Source organism: Erithacus rubecula (genome assembly GCF_903797595.1).
Source record: "Erithacus rubecula genome assembly, chromosome: 1".
In the NCBI taxonomy this organism is placed as follows: Eukaryota; Metazoa; Chordata; class Aves; order Passeriformes; family Muscicapidae; genus Erithacus; species Erithacus rubecula.
Genome location: NC_136658.1, coordinates 29,365,536 through 29,386,050, shown reverse-complemented (window position 1 = coordinate 29,386,050; position 20,515 = coordinate 29,365,536). Strand labels below are relative to the sequence as shown.

General features: G+C 47.4%; 1 protein-coding gene across 4 annotated transcripts in view; it reads left to right on the top strand.

The window, feature by feature from the left end:
- GAB2 (GRB2 associated binding protein 2) overlaps window positions 1-19,057 on the top strand; it is a gene marked incomplete at its 3' end in the record, with an annotated part of 91,931 nt that extends 72,874 nt beyond the window's left edge. For 2 of the 4 annotated variants that reach the window (XM_079300993.1, XM_079300995.1), the window contains exons 3-10: window positions 1,545-1,785; window positions 4,283-4,869; window positions 5,915-6,009; window positions 6,713-6,995; window positions 7,980-8,070; window positions 9,380-9,482; window positions 10,329-10,454; window positions 12,019-12,162. In XM_079300993.1, coding sequence (XP_079157119.1) covers window positions 1,545-1,785; window positions 4,283-4,869; window positions 5,915-6,009; window positions 6,713-6,995; window positions 7,980-8,070; window positions 9,380-9,482; window positions 10,329-10,454; window positions 12,019-12,162 — 1,670 coding nt within the window. Of the gene's footprint in view, window positions 1-1,544; window positions 1,786-4,282; window positions 4,870-5,914; window positions 6,010-6,712; window positions 6,996-7,979; window positions 8,071-9,379; window positions 9,483-10,328; window positions 10,455-12,018 lie in introns of all 4 variants that reach the window. The other 2 variants (XR_013773653.1, XM_079300994.1) reach the window with 2 other exon arrangements.
- Window positions 19,058-20,515: the final 1,458 nt, after the last annotated feature.

Here is a 20,515-nt window from a genome sequence, read left to right as displayed (position 1 = left end):
CAAACAACACAGTCAAGCCAGGCTCTTTGGCTCTTATTAATGTACTTTTTGTGCACCGGGTGAAGTTTGCAGTAACACCAGGGGAAAAATGTAGGAGCAGTGAATGAGCAGCAGACAGATTGACTTTGTATCCTGACATGATTCAGAAATTGGTGAAAAAATCACCCTGTGTGGAGCTTCTCCTTGTCCGAGCCACAGCAGCCTCTTTTTTTGGCTTTTTTCTTTTTCTTTTTTTTTTTTTTTGTTTTTTGTTTTTTGTTTTTTGGGGGGTTTTTTGTTGTTTTTTTGTTTTTTGGGGGTTTTTTGTTTGTACAGAGAACTCATTTCTGTGTGGCATAAGGTGCAAAATTTCTGGGTAGGATCTGAAAGTTGAGGGAAGGAATAGAAAAAAAGAGGTTGGTAATCTAGAAAAATGTCCTTCATCCTTGTGTTGGAACATGGGTGCCTGAAAGTCAAATTTGAAGATCTGATGAACAGCGTGTCAGGGAAACCCGAGATCAATCCCAAAATTAGTGGTGGCTAGAAAATGTGCGGATTTCCCCTTTTTGTTAAGATTTGGATTCTTTCTGTGTTTTGTATCAACACCAAATAAATGTAAATCACACTTATTATATGAAGTATGACTTCTGCAAACCAGCAAACCACAGTGAGCAGTTTTCACATGTCAAGCGTGCACTCATGGTCTTCTGTGTGATCTTCTGCAACCAGAGATGGATCAGAGTTTCCAAAATATTCTTCAGCTTGTGGGTTTTCTGAGTGTTTGGTTTTGTTTTAACTTTTTTGGCTTTGGTTTTGGTTTATTTTAATGGGGATTTACAGCTTGGCTGTAAAAATTAATTTGTGGTTTGAATTAATGAAGCACACTTATGAGAAGGCTGGAGTAGCTGAGTGATTATTCCTGACCTCTGGGATATTCGCCATTGAAATTAATTTAATATTTTAAAGTCTGTTTCTCCTTGAGCAGGGGGAGTGGGCACTAAGAGTCATGCCTTGGGTTTGCATCCCTTTTTATTCACAGAAAACAGCAACAACTCTCATGAGGTCACAAAATCAATACAGAATTTGGAAACATGAGAATATTTTTCATCTTTGCTGTCATTATATCCATCCAGATTCCCACTCTGTTCCTCAGTTAACCCAGGTGTAAAGGGATAGCAGTAATGCCCTTACATGGAGGGTTGGAGGTGACTTAAATGACATCTCACTGCAGTGTGAAAGCTCCTCTTTTTTAAATGAGGCTTTAACAACCCACTGAGCTGCCCATGAAATAGGCTGACATCCTTCAGACATCCCAGCAAGGCACTAAGCATGTGACAAAATATAAAATTATTAAATGTGATTTATTATAAAATGTGATAAATATTTATTTCCATACACAGTACCTATAGTTGCATGTGCTCTGAATAGAGAAGCTGAGAGAATCACTTGAAGCCATTAGCAAACCACACTGACCTCCATGAATGCCAGAGCTTTTAGACAAGGAAAACCTTGGGAACGTGGGGTGGCTGCGTGTGACGCTCACAGGTGTGTTTTTCCCTGCACAGACACCCTGAGGAGCATTGCCTCCATGAACCACGCCCCGCGCTCCTCCCCGGCAGAGCTCAGCAGCGCCAGCCACCACCTGCTGCGCGAGCGCAAGTCCTCGGCGCCCTCCCACTCCAGCCAGCCCACCCTCTTCACCTTCGACTCGCCTGCCAGCCACCTCCAGAGCACCCTGTCTGCCAGTGCCCCCCAGGACTACCTTTTCCTCCACCAGTGTATGAGCAGAAAGTCAGAAAATGCAAGGTATTGTAGCCCACCCGCTCGGGGCCAGCTGAGGGGAGGGCTGGGTGCGAGTGGCTCAACTCACCTCCATCCTTGGAGGTCTGCAGAACCCATCTGGAGAAAGTCCTGAGTGATGGTTTCATCTCATCGTGGTTGGGAGGAGGAGAAGGTCCATGGTGGCCTCAAGCTCCCAGCTTTCCTGGCTTTTCACAGGTGTTAAAAACTGGCTGAATGGCCAGACCCAGAGGATGGTGGTCAGTGGCATGAAGCCTAGTTGGAGGCCAGTCAGTAACAATATCCCAGGAGTCAATACAGGGTCCAGTTCAAAGGGACATGAAGTTGCTGAAGGGTCTGGAACATCAGGAAACACTTTTTCACTGTGAGTGATCACTAGCATAGGTCACCCAGAGTAGTTTAGGGGTCTCCATCCTTGAAGATATTGAGAAGCTGTCTGGGCACAGTCCTACCACAGCTCTAGGTTGCCCTGCTTGAGCAGGGGTTTAGACCAGATGAGTTCTACAGGTCCCTTCCAACCTCAACCACTTTGTGATCCTGCTGACAGGACCTGCCTTTAACCAGAAAAAGGACAAACAAAGGGATGGGCAGGGTTTGCTCCACTGCCTTTCACCTCTTCCAGAGCTCCCTGGGCTTCGTGGCAGCTGGTGGTGCACAGTGTGGGATTGCTGAGCCAGAGACTGCTCCCCGCCTCCAGACCCAGCCGCTTGCCTTAAATAGCCAGGAGTTTTTTTGACGTGAAGAGTTTTGGCTCGCAGGAGCGGGCGAGGAGGGAGGGAGGGAGGGAGAGGCAGTCGGAGCCCAGCTGGCGTGGAGTGAGAGCAGAGCTCAGGCTGCAGCCTCCACTGGGCTTTCCTGCTGCAACTGACTTTCCCTACTTGGAAAAAACAGAAAAAGGCTCAGAAAAATTAACTTCAGATGGAGTTAATGGAACAGTGCTTAAAAAAAAAAAAAAAAAAAAAAAAGTGGCCCTCTTATGCTCCAGCTGTGAGGATACCTAAAAACCATCTTCCAAGACCCTGAATGGGGGTGGGACCTGGAGAAGGGACTGAGCACCAGTGCTTGTGGTGAGCAGAAATAAACTGGCCAGTGGTAGCTTGTGCAGCTGGGCCAGAAATAATCATCTGATCAATGCCCAGTGCATGGGGCCAGGCTGCAGGACTGCTGGGAATCCCTCCCCTTTCTGCTCTGGAGCTCTTACTTTACTCATCCATAAAATGAGGGTAATAGTAGCTAATTGGCAGGCAATGCAGAATAATTAACCCGTGAGATGTTTCAAATCCTCGACCAAAAATACCCTGACAGAACCCAAACCACTTCTGGGTGGACTGAGCTCCAAAGGTGGAAGGCATTCATTTGTCTTATCACAGCATCACTTGCATTTTCCCCTAAATGAGCCCTATTTCTGAGCGCCATCTCGTGCTGGCTCCATGAAACAGAATCCTTGTTGTCCCTGCAGAGCATCAGCCACACCAGAGCAGTGTAAACCAGCATCTTCCAATTAGAACTGGCACTTTCCCTGTGATTTGCCACGACTGGAATCTCTCCCCATAAGTGTTTCACTTTTTCTCACCACAGTGATTGATGCAAGGCAGAATTTTGTTCTGTGGGGGAGTGTTTATATGGGGCTGACTCAGCCCTTTCTGACTGGGAGGGTGTGGTCCCCAAAAGCCTGACCCATGTAAGGGATGAAGCAGGGATAAAACAGGAGATGAAGTACCTTGAGGGGAATCAGCAGAGGAGCAGTGGCTTGCCAGCAGTTGTTGGAGGCCTGAGATCTCTGCACTCAGCCCCTGTTCTGGCTGGTGTCCCCAGGCATGACCACATGTAAATTGAGGAATCATTACAAAGCATGGATCTAGTGACCACACTGCCCTGCTCACCCTGGAGGACTCTAGGGCTTTTGCAAATCTGAAATTAGCCCTGGGTTTCATTCCTCCCCTGTGCAAATCAGGGCTGCAGACTCCAGATCCTAGCTAGGGACTTCTATTACTTCCCCAGTGGTTGTCCTGCAAGAGGGCAGGATGATGACATGCCTGGAGACTTTGAAATAATCCCTATCAGGAATATTTTCAGGCCTTCTCAAACACATTTGCAAGGCAGAGGTGAGATGAAGTCTCCCTATTGTACTGAGGATGGGCACTATGGGCACTGGTCGAGGCACGATGGCAGTGCTGGGAGATTGGCACTTTGCACCTGTGCCCTGGGATATTGTGAACTGGTGTGAAAAATGCCCTTTTGGAGCAATTTATGTCTGGACAAAAGGCTTGGTTTTCCACTGTCATGGAGCTGGGTGCATGTACCTCTCACCTATGGCAGAGAGATTCTGAAGGTGTTTCAGGTTTAAGTGGCCCGGGGACATGTTTGGAGGGGTCTGAGGTGTTCTCATTGCTCTGGGGTTGGGCAGTCCAGGTCAGTAAGGTGACAAACAGAGGCAGCAGAGCTCTCTACACCCAGAGCCAGCTCTTCCCCACATCAGCCCCTTTCTCCCCTCCCTCTGCAGGAGTGCCAGCTTCTCCCAAGCCACCAGGTCTGCCTTCTTCATGCGGAGCGACACGGCGGTGCAGAAGCTCTCGCAGGGCAACGGGCACTGCCTGAACGGCGTTGGAGGGCAGCTGCACGGCTTCTACAGCCTGCCCAAACCCAGCCGGCACAACTCGGAGTTCAGGGACAGTGCCTACGACCTGCCACGCTCCTTCGGCTCCTACACCCACCCCAAGTCCAGCCTCACCAGCTCCGAAACCGATAACGAGGAGGTCTACACCTACAAGACTCCCAACAACACCCTATGCAAGGAGTTTGGGGAGCTCTCCACGGACTCCTATGACATCCCTGCCACCCCACTCTCCATCTACCAGATCCCCAGGACATTTACACTGGACAAGAACCACAACGCTCTGGCTGTGGCCGCCAGCGACTCGCCCGCTGCACCGCCCCCACGGCCCCCCAAACCCGGGCAGACAGAGCCACGCTGGGGCAGCCCACCCCAGCGGCCCCAGCCTGGTGAAAATTTAGCTCTCACCCCCATGGCAGCCACCATTCCCCGGAGAAACACGCTGCCAGCAGTGGAGAACAGCAGGCTACACCGAGGTGAATTTGGGGGTGGGGACCTGGGGGTGGCTTTGTGTTATCCAGCAGCTTTGGCTGGATCAGTCCCACTGGGCTGTGGTAGGGCTGGAGTGCAGGTGCCATCATCCAGGGGGTTGAGCACAGAGAAGCTCTCCCCACCCAGGATCTAGCCCTTTTTTTTGTACTCAGCAGGCATGGAGAGTGCCCACGAGTGCTACTCAGCTGGCTCATGGCTGTGTTGTACCTTCAACCAAAACCCCAAACATGCTTGCTTATGCAGCCCTTCGCCAGATTTTTGTGATTTCAGCTCTTTTTAGCTTACCTTTACTTCCATTCATAACCAGGTTTATCAGAACATACCTCAGCCTGGAGCTGCTGTGGTTTTGCTCACCAAGGTGGGTGAGCAAAACCTTGGTTTTGCACATCTCCAAAACCCAACATCCCCAAGGGCAGCAGAGCCACAATTGCCATTGGCCGTGGGTGGGCTGTAGGTGTACATGCTCTTTCCAAACCTTGTGCCTAGGATAAGATAGCATTAAAGTAACTTAGAAAAGGTGTCTGGAGAGAAAATACACTGTAAATTATACACACAGCTCTCTGAAATGCTTCTTCCATCTCCTCCTACTTAAATGCCACACTTAGTCTGAGATCAGACCCATTCTCAGCAGTAAACAGACTGGTCTAAGAGCTTAACCCATTCTCCCCTTACTGGAGGCTGCCAGCCTTCACAGTTACTGAGAAAGCTCTAACAGAGCTCCCCCTTAACCCAGTTTTGTCACCATGATCTACCTTATCTGACACCTTTACCCCTGAGATTTTGCAGCATTTTGACAGAGCAGGGTTAGGTCAGGTCTGCACGGCACGTGCAATTGTGCTGGTGCATCAGAGAGATGCTAATTGGGAAAGAACATAGCAGAGCCTGTGGCAGGCTAAAGACCATGTCCTCTCACCAGAATCTCAATCAACAAGAACAAATACTGCCCTACCAGTGCCTGGATTTGATTTTCAGGGGCCCCTTTTTGTTGGCAGTTGTGGTGGGACACGTGCCTTTGTGATTGTGTTGCAGCTTCTTCCTGTGAGACGTACGAGTACCCCCAGCACGGGGGCGGCAGCGCTGTGCAGTCAGTCGAGTCCATGAACGATGGCTACAGCTCCTACCTGGTGAGTTGGCCTTGGTGTGGACCCCCACACTGCAGGCACCACTTGCACCTTACAGATTCAGACAGCTTGGTTCCAAGTCAGCCCTCACAGCCCAGTCCTGCAGAGCCAAGTCAAGAAGGGGTCTCTTAATGGTTTCAGTTAAAACCATGGTGGCCTGCAGAGCACAGATGGAGTGGCAACTTCCTAACCCAGCATCATGTGCAGAACTTTGCTTCCACTAAGTATCTGCCAGCAGCTTTGGCCCAAAATAAAAACTACCCAAGAGTTTGCCTGCTTTCTGAAAGCCTGGGATGCCGCTGAGCTAAATTTGGCTGCCAGAACAGCCTCTTTTGTGCACTTTCTAAGATTTCCTTGAGCTGGAAATTACATTAAAGCAGCCTTTCATATTGCACTTTAGTCATGGATGGAGCCTAGGGAAGAAAGACTTTCCATGCTTCAGCTCACTCTGATCATGAGAAAATGCTCAGATCTGGGTGATGAAGACCTTTCTGAAAACTCAGGAGGTTGCAATGACTTGGGAACAAAGGAGGTAGACCCTCTCAGCGCAAACTGATGGCCAAGGAGGGGACAGATCATTCCTTCCCTCTGTGCTTAGATGTTAGAGTGAGTTGATACTGTTTGGCTGTGATGCAGTGAAGGGTTTGTAGTGGATGGGGTTGAGCAGTGCCTGGTGCTCACAACACACCCTCCCCTTGTGCCCCAACAGGCCAAGGCAGCGGTGGCCCGCTCCCACAGCACCGACTCCGAGGACAACTACGTGCCCATGAACCCTGGCTCCTCGCCCCTCATCCACGCCGAGAAAGCCAACGACAATGCCCAAAACCTCTACATCCCCATGAGCCCTGGGCCACACCACTTTGACCTGGTGGGGCTGTCCTCAGCCACCCTTCCCGTGCATAAAGGAGGAGCCGTGGCTCAGTGCCACCGGCGGCTGAGTGAGATCCAGCCCCCGCCTGTCAACCGCAACCTCAAACCCGACCGGAAAGGTAGGAATGGCTGCTGTGCCCAGGAGTCCTTCTGTTCTCTTAACACTTCAGACTCCATCTGTGAAGTGTGTCCAGCCCTAGGTGGGGTGTGCTTTGCTACTGCCAGGACAGTCAGACCTTCAGATGGCCCCCATCCCCTTGCTCTTTCAGGAGCTCTGTAGGGCAAATGTAGCTTTCATGGTGCTTGAACAGTCCATCTCAAACCCTGCCAGGCCTTTGCAGGAGATGCATGTCACAGGCAGGATTTCACCCCCTTGCCCTGCACCCCTGCCTGTGCTCCACCCCAAAATCTCAATGTTGTGTTCACATGACACAAATTTTTCCTAGTTTCCTGCTGGCTGGTTCCAGGCAGTTCTTCCTTCAGGGATTTGCTGGCATTCTCCAAATCTCTCCCCAATCCATTGTCTGACAAATGACCAAGGAGATCCTGAGGAGGAGGGCTCCCATCTCTAGGGTGTGAACAGCTATCCCCATGAACAGTTTATTCAAGGGATGGGGTTGAAGTGTAGCTCTCTTCCACCTGATGAACCATCCATGATGAGAAGAGCTTCCATGCTACCCTGCAGATGTCCTTTCCCATTCCCTATGGCAAAACACTCCACAGAGAGGCAGTTCAGCCCTGGCAGAGCCTGGTCTTGTCCCCATCTAATACATTAGTTACCACAGATACTAATGAATGGTTTTGGGGTTTGAGCATTTTTAGCAGATATCCATTCTCTGGAAGGCACATTCCCCTTTTGGGACCACCCATCCACTTTGGGGCTGTGGCACAAAGGGAGAAATTCACTGTTTTCTCTGAGTTCTGGCATAAATGAGCACAGGGGTATTTGGTTTGGAGTATTTGTCATCAGCAGGGAGGGCTGGGGGGCTGATCAGTGGAATGGGAAGTAATCCACCATCTCTTGGGGTCACTCTCATGCCAGTCATGGGTGCTGATTTGTAGGAACATGCTGCCTCTGAGTAAAGGCTTTTTCCCCTCCTTAGCAAAGCCATCACCACTGGACCTGAGGAACAACACTGTCATCGATGAGCTTCCCTTCAAATCGCCAGTCACAAAGTCCTGGTCCAGGCCAACGTGAGTAATGGCTGTGGGATGAATTCTTGCTTTGCTTCAACAGCAGGTCTCTGGTCTCATTCTCACTGGTGTCTACGTGTAGCCATGCTGTCCCCTCTGCCATGGATTAAACATTCCCCACATCACAGCTGGTGGCAGGAAGATAAATTCATTTAGGTTGGGATTTCACATGAAAGCCCAGCATGTGGCTGACAAGCTCACTAAGATTCCTTTAAGACATTTCCTGTTTCTGGGATCTGATGGCTACTGGAGAGCTGTGGCTCTGACCTGGGACCTGTGGTCCATGACAGTTCATGATTCAGCTGATCCAGACCAACTCAGCCACGCTGTGTGGGGGGCATGATTTCACATCCAGGCTATCCCCCCCAAAACCCCACTGTTGTCTCAAAGCACAGGGTGACACTCAGGGTCTGACCAAGGGTGTTTTGATTTGCCTTGAAAGCAAAGCTTAGCCTGAACGAAGTCAGCAAAATTAAACCAAAGCACTTCAGAGCTATGTCTGCCAGCCAAAAATAACAGGATTCACACAATTCCAGCTCTGCTACTAATTTGTGATCTGATGTTGTCCAGTAAAAGGCAGAAGCAAAGCTTGGCTGCTATGACTCCTCTAATAAATTGGATTGTGTGGAGACTGACTGCAGGGCATGAGTGCTGTGTGCTGAAATCACTGCGCTGGGAAGCAGCAAGCAGGGTTTGATTGACAAGAGATCTGACCCTGGAGAAGCTAATGGATTTTTCCCCTATCAGCTAATCATATGACCCTGCTTTACTGAAAGGCAACGAATAGCTTTTTGAGACCCACGCTTTAATGCCAGAAGCTGATTTCATTATTTTGTTCAGTATAATTAGATTTGGCCAATTGAAAGCAAGACAACTCCTCAGAGTATTTGTTTTCCGGCAAAAAATTTGGATAGTGCCTGTACAGTAAACAAACCCTGTAGCTGTGGTGAGGCTGGAGGTAAGAGGCTTCACCAAGGCTGGCCCTCCATTCTCCACAATTAAATATTTCCTGTGAGATGGAAGAATTCGTGGAATCTGATTTGTGTAGGTGAGAGCAAGGAAGGTGTTACTAAAAAATTCTAGAAAGAAAAAATTCTTTCTAGAAGAATTTCCTCTAGAAGAGGAAACCCAACCCAGGGATTTCCAACCCATGGAAAGCACAGGCTGGAGAACCTCAATGCCACCAGTTCTTCCTCATGCCCAGCTTGGATCACGGCGATGGCTGCAGGCATCAGGAGCTGCCCTCTCCTTGGCAAAGGACAAGCAGGACCTGCAGCCACCAGTAACACATGTACCTTTGTTGTTGCAGGCACACCTTCAATGCTGGCTCCCTGCAGTACTGTCGCCCTGTCTCCTCCCAGAGCATCACCAGCACTGACTCGGGAGACAGTGAGGAGAACTACGTGGCCATGGTAAGGGCCCCACAGCTGAGATAGATGGTTCTGGCAGGACATATACTCTCCCCAGCTCTGCAGATGCATTCCTAGCTCATGACATGGAAGTGCTCAGATAGTATTGTGTGGAGTACATTGTTATGTACATCTATAAATGCACAAAACAGGGTGTTTCCTTCTGAGGATTACATGTCTTGTTGGAGTTTTAAGTGTGTATGAGAGCAGAAATGTGTATCACCCAGTTTGCCAGGAAGTAAGAGGGGATAAAAAATTATATGGACTGTCAGGGTGTATTTTCCTAATTAAAGTTGATTTTTTTTTTCAATTTTTTCCCCTAGTAGCTGCTGACATCATGTTTCTTTGGGAGCAGGGGCTATCAGAGCAGCAGCAGGGAGTGGCACTGCTTACAGGGAGGGGATTTTGTCTCTCTTGGTGAAGCTTGAAGCATATTTTTGAGGCTGTGTAACTAATGGGGTAGAGGAAATCTGTGCTCTGTGCAGCATGGTTGTGATTAGCAAAGATCCCAGAGCTGGCCTGGCCTTGCTGAGCTGTGGTTCCTGGGACATGCTAAAGCCCATGTCTGCTGTCAGGCATGTGAATAAAATCAGCACAAAGGCAGCAGAGCTGCTCTGATACATGAAATCAAGAGCATGAGCTTGAAATATTCGTTAGCACAAAATACAACATTTTTAGTATCCCAGAAGTTTTTGCACATCCTTGTCCCAGAGGTAGGTGGGAAAATGCACAGGCTCTTTTAAAGGTGCCACCAACATGTTTCATTTCAGGATTTGTGTTAATTTCCTTTTTTCTTTCTTCCTTCCCACTTTAATCCTCATTATCTCTCCTGTCTCTTCCCTGCATTAGCAAAACCCCATTTCTGCTTCTCCTGTTCCTAGTGGTACCAACAGCCCAGCGCCTAAAAAGAGTTCGGGGAGTGTGGATTACCTGGCCCTGGACTTCCAGCCAAGCTCACCAGGGCCACACAGGAAGGTATGGGGGATTTTATAAACTTCTGATTAAAAGTGATGCATTTTAAGGGGTTCTATGCACATTGGCAACAGCATAGTCCAAAGCCCTGGACTTTGGTCTCAAGAATGTCTGATGCTCAGAGGGCTGGAGCACCTCTGTTATGGAGAGAGACTGAGACAGGTGGGGTTGTTTAACCTGGACAAGAAAAGGCTCCATGGAGACTGTAGACCATCTTCCAGTTCCTAAAGGGGTGACAAGAGAGCTGGAGAGGGACTTTTTGCAAGGGGATAAAGTGACACTACAAGGGGTGATCACTTCAAGCTGTCAGAGGGCAGGTTTAGATTAGATATTAGAAAGGAATAGTGAGGCATTTGAACAGACTGCCCAGAGAAGCTTTGGCTGCCACCTCCCTGGAAGTCTTCAAGGCTGGGCTGGAGGGGGCTTAGAGCAGCCTGGTCTAGTGGAAGGGGTCCCTGCCCATGGCATGGTTGAAATGAGATGATCTTTAGGGTCCCTTCCAACCCAAACCATTCGATGACCCACTGCTATGCTTGCTCTAGGTAAAGCTCAGTCTGGCTTGCATGTCTGCAGCTTTGCTGGAAATGCAAAGCAGAAGCATGTATGTGCAGGGCTCAGGGATGCTGATGAGACCATAAATTCAGCTGGAAACCATATATTGAATAGCTGTCAGGAGGTATCCCCAGAAGTATCAGAATTGTGTTTTTCCTCCTTCAAAACAGCAGGGCCTCCAAGACCAGACTTGGATTTTGTACCTGGAAGGTGAAGGACAAGGGTTGTGTAAACCTCTGTGGCAACTACATGAGAGTTGGCTTCATTTTCTCAAATACCACCTTGTTTCCTAGGCAAAGCATCCCACTGGTTAGGTCCTTTTATTATTTAACAGTTGTCCCTTGATGGTTTCTTTCTTTCCAACAATATTTCTGCAAGTATCACCCATTTAAATTATATCCTGTTCTGGAAAAGTGATTTTAAACCACTAAAAAACATTACCCAGCTCCAGTTACAAGCAGATGGAGCCTCTGAAATGCTTGTAGAGTCAGAAAAAACTCCAGGGCTCCAGAAGCTATGGTAAAAAGTATCTTCTTGTTCTCGACACATCCCTTGGGTGACCCTGCAAACATACCTGTTGTTTTTGGGATGAAAATTAGCTGGTGCTGTAGGTGAGTGAGTCAGCACAGCTAAAAGGTATGGAGCTGGTATTTTTATATGTATCTTGAAGAGTTCTCGAGTTCTTTACAGGAAAATGAGCAAAATGCAAGGCTGAACTCACAAAATCAGCAGTTAGAGAACACAATTACAACTAAACATCCATGTCCCAATGTTTGTGAGAGGGTAGAAACACACGTGCTGTTTCTGCTCTCCTGTTGCACTGCAGTCTCATGGCAGCAAGAGGCAGAGTAGATTGAAATCCTTCATCCAGGTGTCTTTGGGAGGTTATAGGAGGGTGGTGAGCTGTGAAGTGTTCAGGAAAGCAGGGATGGTGCAGGAGGACTTGCAGCATGAAGCAGCGAGAGGGAAGAGCAGGGAGCCATGAGTGACTGGGCGGTGCCTTTTCTCCCCACAGCCCTCCACCTCGTCGGTGGCCTCAGACGAGAAGGTGGATTACGTGCAGGTGGACAAGGAGAAGACGCAGGCGCTGCAGAGCACCATGCAGGAGTGGACTGACGTGCGGCAGTCCTCGGAGCCCGCCAAGAGCACCAAGCAGTAGTGCAACAGGCAAATCTCTGCTGGTGTCCCTGGCTGGGCAGCCACATCCACTTGGGCTGGATTGCTGAGACTTGGCTGTGGAGGGGAGGGGGTGTCATTGGTTTTTTTTCTCTTAAAACAAAACAAAACTTAATTTCAGGGGAAGACTTGGCGGATACTGTTTGCCAGTGATAAAGACCAACTATGTTCGGTGGCTAGGTTTGTGCTTTAGCTGCTGGATGCACTATCCAGGAACTTTGACTTAGCAATACCAGGTTTCACCTTACACCTCTTTTCCCTACAGTTATTAAAGCCACTTGTATGTGCTAACACTGCATCATCTCTCCCTGTCTTCGTCCATATTGTACCCTAAACCACACCATGCAGGTTCGCAGCATCTCCCGTAGGATATCATTACCCAGCTCTGATTCTCCACTCCTTGTGGTTGTCCTCTTCTCTGCCTCCTCCCAGTCCCAAAACTGAGCAAGGACCATTGCTTTTGAAATCACTTTTGTTGTCCTGTCTCTTGTAAATAATGTGCTCAGAACCTCTGAGGGTGTTCTCCTCCTGGCTGGACAGCCCCCAAAGGTTTTGGGTTGGGTTGTTAACCTTCAGGAGCTTGATGAGCATCCACACCTTCCCATTGAGCTAACTTAGGAGCCCAGGACTTGCCCCATCATGCACACACATACATGCCAGCACATGCTCACATGAGTTTGTTGGGGTGTCTTCTGTTAGTATTCTCCATCATCTTTTAAAGTCAGTGGGCTGGAGAGACTGGCTTTGGAAAGGGCTGGAGGGATTTGCTTTGGAAAGGGCTGGAGGGATTGGCTTTGGAAGGTAGAATTTAAGCACTGACCCACTGCCTGTCTGAAACCAATTCCTGTGAATCTGACTCTAAAAATCAAAATTTGCCTTTTGTGGTACCAAGAGAAGCCCATAGAGTGAGGGTCCTACGTTGTGGCCATTGTGAGAGCTCTATGGTTGAGCATGAGGGGGCAGGGAGGCTCTGGAGCCCCTGTGTACGTGTGTGGGATAAGGATGAGTGACAAAAAGGGAGTGGAAGGCTGCTGCAAGGACTGGGAGAAGGCAGGTGCTGTACTGCAGAGGTTGGTCCTGGGTGAGGAGCTCTGGTGGAATGTTTCTTGAGAGAAAGAAGAAGAGTAATTGAAATGTTGGTTGATGGTGAGGTCATAGGCTTGGGAAGAGGTGGGTCAGGAGAGTCAGGGCAGGGTGTTTCAGTGTGAGCATTGTGGTTGGTTTGTGGAGGGTGCAAAATGCTGAACTGTTTTCCCCTCATCTTCAGCAATGTTTCCTCAACACAGAAGTGGGGCTTGCTGACATTAATGACTCTAGGCTGTAATTATGGGTGGGAGTCTGCTGCTGTCCCTTGCCAGCATCCCTAACACATCCAGGCTTTGGGATCGCTCGCCAGGCAGCTGCTGAGCACAGAGAGAAGAGAAGGACGAGACAGTTTAATGCAGAGATAATAATTCATGATCTCATGAAAACAGGAAGAACTAATGATTGCCATGGAGCAGCCTGATTGCCAGACAGCAAGCGCTGACACGAATAAACAGGCTGACCGCAAAGCAGGAGCCAAATGAAGGAGACATTAGAGAGATTAGGTAATATTTGTTAAAGAGCTGGAGCTATTCTTTCTGTAAGCTGCACCCCTCCCAGTGCTGTGGGCTCTGTGTTCCACCAACACCACCAAGTTGTGTTGATTGTTCATGCTTAAGCATTAACACATTTGCTTAATCTTGGTCTGTGCATGGAAAGGGGCAGACATGACCCACATGGGGATAGGATAGCAGTCCCTTAACTGCTGTGTGCTGCTGTCTGCTGGTAAAATGAGTCTTGAACTTCCAACACCATTTTATATTTTCTTCTTGCATGCCATGAAGGGGAAGGATGTTAATGGAAAGGCTCTGACAACCCTGTTAAGACACTGTAATGTTGGACTTTTATAGAGACAATGAAGCAAATATTCTAATGTTTGTGCTAAAAATAATAATTTCTAGAAAAAAAACCCCAAAGCTTCAAAGGGGAAGATTTAGCACAGTCAGATGCTTTCTGAAGGTCAGGGCGTGTGTTACAGCCTGCAAGGGCCATTGCCCTCTGCTGGGGGCTTGCATACTTGCCTGGTAAGACAATGAAATGAAGATTAGAATGCAGTATTTTGCATTTCTATTGCTCCTTTCATCTCTGCATCTCAGGGGAAACTAAACATTGGGCCTGATCCAGAGCCCATTGAAGTGTGCATTCACCCATCTGGGAGAGAGCTCCCCATCCCCACCATAAAGAATGTCACTCTACTGGGAGTCTGATGTTTTCCTATTTCTTCTTCTAAGATGTTAGCTTTAATGGCTCAAGAGAGAACACAGTGGGTTTGAATGCAATTTGCTGAGTGGGTTCCCTGTGCTTCTATACTGGTACTAGGTGCATCCAGTGCCCCCTCCCATGTTTAATCCAAGGCATTAATTACAATTGGAAAAGCCTTTTATGGTACAGGAGAAACTAGTTCTTTTTCTCTATGTTTCACAAATGTCTTTGTTCATGAGGCAGCCATTGGCAGCTCTTTTCCCAGGCTCAGACACTGTGTTTTGATGATGTGCTCTCATGAGCATCCCTAGTAACTGGTCCATTGCATTTGGCTGACCAAAGACCAGAACAGCCCAAAAGCAGCTACTTAACAACTGCTGTTTGCTGGTCCCTCTCTGCTTTGCAGTGAAGTCTGTGTTTTCACTGGGACAGATACATTCCTCTGTCTTTTCCCCAAGCAAACAGCACCACCAAACTAAGCAGAAGCCCACAGACTCTGTGCCGTAGAGACATGACTGTATCAACCCCTCCTGAAAGCATTAAGTAATCAATGGCTTCAATGGAAATAGTCACCCATGACGATTGCTGAGCTGATTACAGCAGTCCCTGGTGATTAATGTTTGTGCAGTGTTTAGTCTTAAACCATATTGAAAAGCAGCTGCTTTAATTACATGGTCTGCCAAGAACTTTGTCCTGAAGGCATTGAGTTTATCACATCCACTTTATACTTGGATTCTTGAGTATGACAGGCTCCTTTGTTAGAACTAGGTATTTAAGGAAACTGAGAACATTGCAAATTATTCATTTTAATTGAAATTAAACTGGCTTGAGCCTTCTCATCAGAGCCTGCTCTACAGCTCCATGGTTTGATTTAGAAAAGTGATATGCTTGCATGTGTGCATCATGACCTCAGTATTTAGTTTTATGAAGCACCAGGTCCATGTGTCAAAGCTTTCCCCAAGACTGAAAATGACTAAGCAGGTGGTTTTAAAGGCAAAAGTCTCCAAAAGTGTGTATCCCTTGATGTGAGTATACAAATGCTGCTCACCATTCCTCTGGTGAGAGGAATCATCCTTGGAGCTGGTTTGCTCTGATTTGGCATTTGAATGTTCAGTGGGAAATACATTTCCAGCTCTAAATGGATGCCAGGCTTAAGCTTCATCTCAAATTGGTTAAAGAAAATAATGTGTGAGCACAGACTGTGCCAGGCCAAAGCTGAGAGTCTGGCAGACAGGGTCAAACGCAGTTTGGGTGCTAACTGGGATGGATTTGAACTCTGAGCCACCAGCCACTGGCAAGGGTGAGATTGGCACATAAGATTGGGACGAGAGAAGGCAGGGGAGTTTGCCAGTAGAGTTTGGGTCTTGGTCTCATTGTGTGCTCCTTTGGCCTGAGTGTCAATTCAGATAAGCAGAGATTGTGGGTTGTGGAATACTCAGTAAAAGCCATGCACTGGTGGGATGAGAGCTTCCACCACTCTTGGGCATTTCACTCTCAAGTGGGTCATCCTGCCTGACAACATGATGTCTGTGCTCTGGCATTCAGGGATGCTTGGTCCATTCACCCAGCTCTGAGCTAGGCAGGAGAAACCCTACAAAAAGTGTGTGGGGACCAGGATATGCTGGGAGATGCCTTGCTGAGGGGCTCCCATGAGCTGTTCATGGGGCAGCAGTGCCGTGGTTTCACAGGGTTGTCCTTTGAGGTGCCATCTTCATCCTTGGAGCTTTTCAAGACCAGTCTAGTTCAGCCCCATAGCTGACCCTGCTTGAAGCATCTCTTCCACACTGAGACCCTGTGCTACCAGGGTTGAGTGGAGACTCTTGTGTGTGAGGGAGTCTAGGGGTTGCTTAGAGCCCTGTAACATCCAGAACAGGGACAGGGCCACTTCTTTGGCCATGAAGCCAATGGCAAGGCACACAGCTCAACCCCAAAGGCCATACTCCCCAGTGAGAGGACCCAATCCACACTGGACTATCCCTTGCACCTGGGAGAGGGCTGGCTGGCCTAGTCATCCAGGACACGGACACACAGTTCTAGCAACTGGGAGAGAGCTTTAACCTGTACATTTGTTAGGCTAGATCCAGAACTCTCAGCAGCCATGTGCCCCTTCCACATGCTGGCGTACCAGGAAGAGTTGGCTTGTTTTGGCTATCCAGTGATCATGGCTCCTTGCTATGGGGGAGATACAGCCATGTCCTGGTCTTATGGAAGATATCAAAATAGTTTCCAGGTCCTGTCTGGCCAAGGAGGCAAGTAAGAGGATGGTTTTCTCAAGTCATGCTTGCATTGTGTTGGTGTTTTCCCACCTGGTGATATAGAAGTTCCATTCCATGTAAAAGCTGACATCCACACGGTGTGTCCCATTGGAGGCATGTTGTCTACAAGAGATGGATGCAGTGGAGCTGTGATTATGGAGAAGCCCTAGTTCTGCAGGAAGGGGGAAGAGCAAAGCCTAACCCTGGCACTAGCCAGAGAACACACATGGCCATCAAAGAGCCATCAGGAAAATCAGAGGGGCCAGTCTGGCGTCAAATCACAAGGGCCAATAAGCCAGTTTAGGGCCTCTGAGGAGGAGTCTGAGTGCCTCTCTTCTCTACCCAGCCTTCCCACAAGTACACAATGATCTTACAGCTGTTAATGAGGCTCTTGCAGGTCAAGACGTGCAGTTTTTGATCATGATTCCTTCTTGGCCTGGAGCAGTTCATCCCTTTATCAGTCTGTCCTTGGTGTCTCGTCATTGTAGTCACAATTTTATCTCTTTGTTCCCAGCTCCTAGCGTTGTACTGTTGATTAGATTGCTGATTTAGTGTCTACTCTTATGAAAAGTTGATATGTAGCAAGGTGTCACAATATAGCTGTCCCCTTCTAGCCCCCAGCCAGCTGGTCCTGGCATGTGGTGGTCAAGTTTTAACACCAGCCAGTAGCATCTGAAACAGAAGCTGGGCCACATGTTTCTATCTCTTTAGCTGAAAAAGCTTCTCAACAGACTTGCTCCCAATCAGCAGGCTCTTAATTTTTGATGTAGCCCATTGATGCCTGGAAAGGCAGAACTGGAACAGGGACTAGATAGATCAAAAGGAATTAAATAGGTATTTGTTGAAAGGATACAGCTTGGGCAGTGCAAGAGCCTGGCTAGGGTTACACCTAAGTCAAATCCAAGATGGATTCCGGTTACGAGTTTTATACTTCTGTAAGTTTTGGTTCATTTACATATTGGGGTCAGTTGTCTAACTATAGCTCCAGGTTATGAAATCTCAGCCCCCTGGCTTGCCCCCTTTCCCTTAGCTGTTGTTTATGATTTTTGGGTACTGGTTATCCTTGATTCTCTAGCTAGGAAGGGATTGTTTTGTCTAACTACCCTGTGAAGAGAACTTACTAACACCTAAATTTCAGAGTTACACATTAAGCAGCAGAGAATCTGAAAAACATAAAAGCTAAAACACAAGGCATCACATTGCTAACATATTATGGGTTTATTTGTAGGCCAGTGGGTTGACCATATGGGAGAGGTTTGCCCCAAGACCAGGAGATAAAGAACCATCATTTTTGTTGTCATTCTCTGGGTGACACTGCACTGTATCTTCATGTGGGACGAGAGGGTTCATGTGAACTCTGTATATGACTTTTTCTCTGGCTTGTAAAAATGAAGGTTTATAGTACTTATTTCCCCACCTCACAGATGTGTCATGAGGTCTAATTAATTGACATCTAATAATGCAGAGTTGTTTTGAGTCTGCAGGCAATGGCTGGGCAGCATGTGGTGCTACCCTGTTGTCATGCCCAGCATCATAGACCGTCCTGACACATCCCACTCATTAAAAACCACTTCATCCTTAATTACCAAGGTGAAAAAAAACTTGGCAGGATTTTCCTCTGAGTGAGGGGGGTGGGGGAAATGCCATTTGCACAGTTGTCAGTGTTCTGCTGCCACATTGACCCTGAGAATACCATGGTTTTTTGAGAGCAGTTTGGATGTGGTGGTTGAACCACGCTGCAGAAGAGGGGGAAGGGAGCAGGACCCTGGGCTCCATGGGGAGCCTGTCGATGAATCCCGTAGGGTTAGGACCAAACCTTTAGAGTAGTTTTTTCCCATTCAACCCAGCCCTTGGCAAAGTTGACAAGTCCCCACTGACTTTGGGCATCGTTGTGTGGGAACAGACCCAGTCAAATTAGGGTAGTTTCTCCATTTGTTTCTTAACCTGCTGCGAGGAGGGGCTGGAGCCCCAGCTGTGAAGCTGTTGCGTCAGCAGCCGATTCGCAGGGATGTTTTGTGTGTTTCAAAGCCTATGACTGTTCTTAAAGAGAAGTATTTTTAATTTTTTGATTTCCATTTGTAGAAGGAAGGACAAGAGTAATCTGTGGCAAACTGTACAGTATGTGTCTTCTTGTGGTGTCACTGTTTGAATGGTTATTAAGTTTTCAAATCACTGTGGACAGCTAATCACTTAAGTTATTAATTTATTCTTTGGGGGGTTGTTGTTTGGTTGGGTTTTTTTTAAAGTAATTTGAAACAATTATTTATCCTGTAAATCAGTCTTGAGTGAAGCCTAGATAATACTTTTTTGCTGTTAATAAACATGGTACATGCCTGACGTGAAGGTGATCTCATTTTTAAGTACTGTATATGCAATGGAAAAGCAACAGGAAAATAAAAGAATGATAATAAAAAGACATCTCTCCCTGGTGATTCCCAGCATGGATTCAGAGCAGGGAAGGAAAGGGGAACTAATAAGCAGATCAAGTTTGATTATGTTGCATCTTTAAAGCTTTCAGAACATTTTCTCAGTATGTTGCCAAGTGTCTCCTACAGCTTCAAGTGTCCTGAATGGGTAGTGAGGCCTTTTAGGATGTAGCTAGGGTTTTTCCTGATACCAGAACCCAAGCCATGTATTTTCAAGCTGCTAAATTGAATTTCATACAGTGTATCTGCTCTGCTGTGTGCAATGTGAGGACAAATGCTGCCTTTCTCACCCATCAGCAGCTCAGCACCTGTGAGCCTCAGGACACAAAATCACCCAGAGAACCTGGCACAAGGACAAATCTTTTTCTCCAGAGTTAAAAGTTCAACCCTCCCATTAAGACTTCCTTTTTAAAATAATTTTTTTAAAAAGACAACTGAGAAAAGACACCTCCCTATGCACAGCTCCTGTAACATTCTTTTAGACAAGAGTAGCATCATCTCACATCTGCAGCACACATGGAATCCCAAACCTAGAGATGAGGACTCCCTTATGAGCTCTCCTTGACCAGAGGCATGTGTGACAGACAAAATGAGCCATTCTATGACATATACCACAGCTACACTTTATCAATATGCCATAGGCAAAAATGGCTGGCATTACTAACACCAGTACCAATATAATATATACTATAATTGGTGCAGCATAGGTAGCAATACACCACAGTCATGCTATACTAGACCTCTGTAAGGCCTTCAGTATGGTCCTTTATAACATTCTTAGCTCTTAACTAAAGAGATGGATGGATGGATGGATGGATGGATGGATGGATGGATGGATGGATGGATGGATGGATGGATGGATGGATGGATGGATGGACCATTAGATGAATAAGGAATTGGCTGGAAGGCCACATTGAAAGAGCTACAGTCAATGACTCAGTGTCCAAACCAGCAATGAGTAGCATTCCTCAAAAATCTGTACTGGGACCAATACTATTTCACATCTTTGTCAAAGACATAGTAGGATTGGCTGAGTCCAAAAGGGAAGTCCAGTGCTGATAACCAGAGGAAATTAAGAGGGTCCAAACTGGTCAGCCTCATTACACCACTGACACTCTCCAGGCTGCCATCCATGTTGAGAACTGCAAGCTGTTTGCCTCTGCTCATCTCAGAAAATCTTGATGAGAAAAACAGGACATATTCAGGAAAGAGCTTAGCTATGATACAGCGTCTTCATTTTCCATGTTGGTCTGACTATCTGCCTTCATTACTTAGATTATGATCTCATCAAATTAAAGACAGTCTCCTGCAAAAGCACCTTACAGCAAAAAGCACAGAAAGTGCCTTCAGGTGATACTCCCGTATAAAG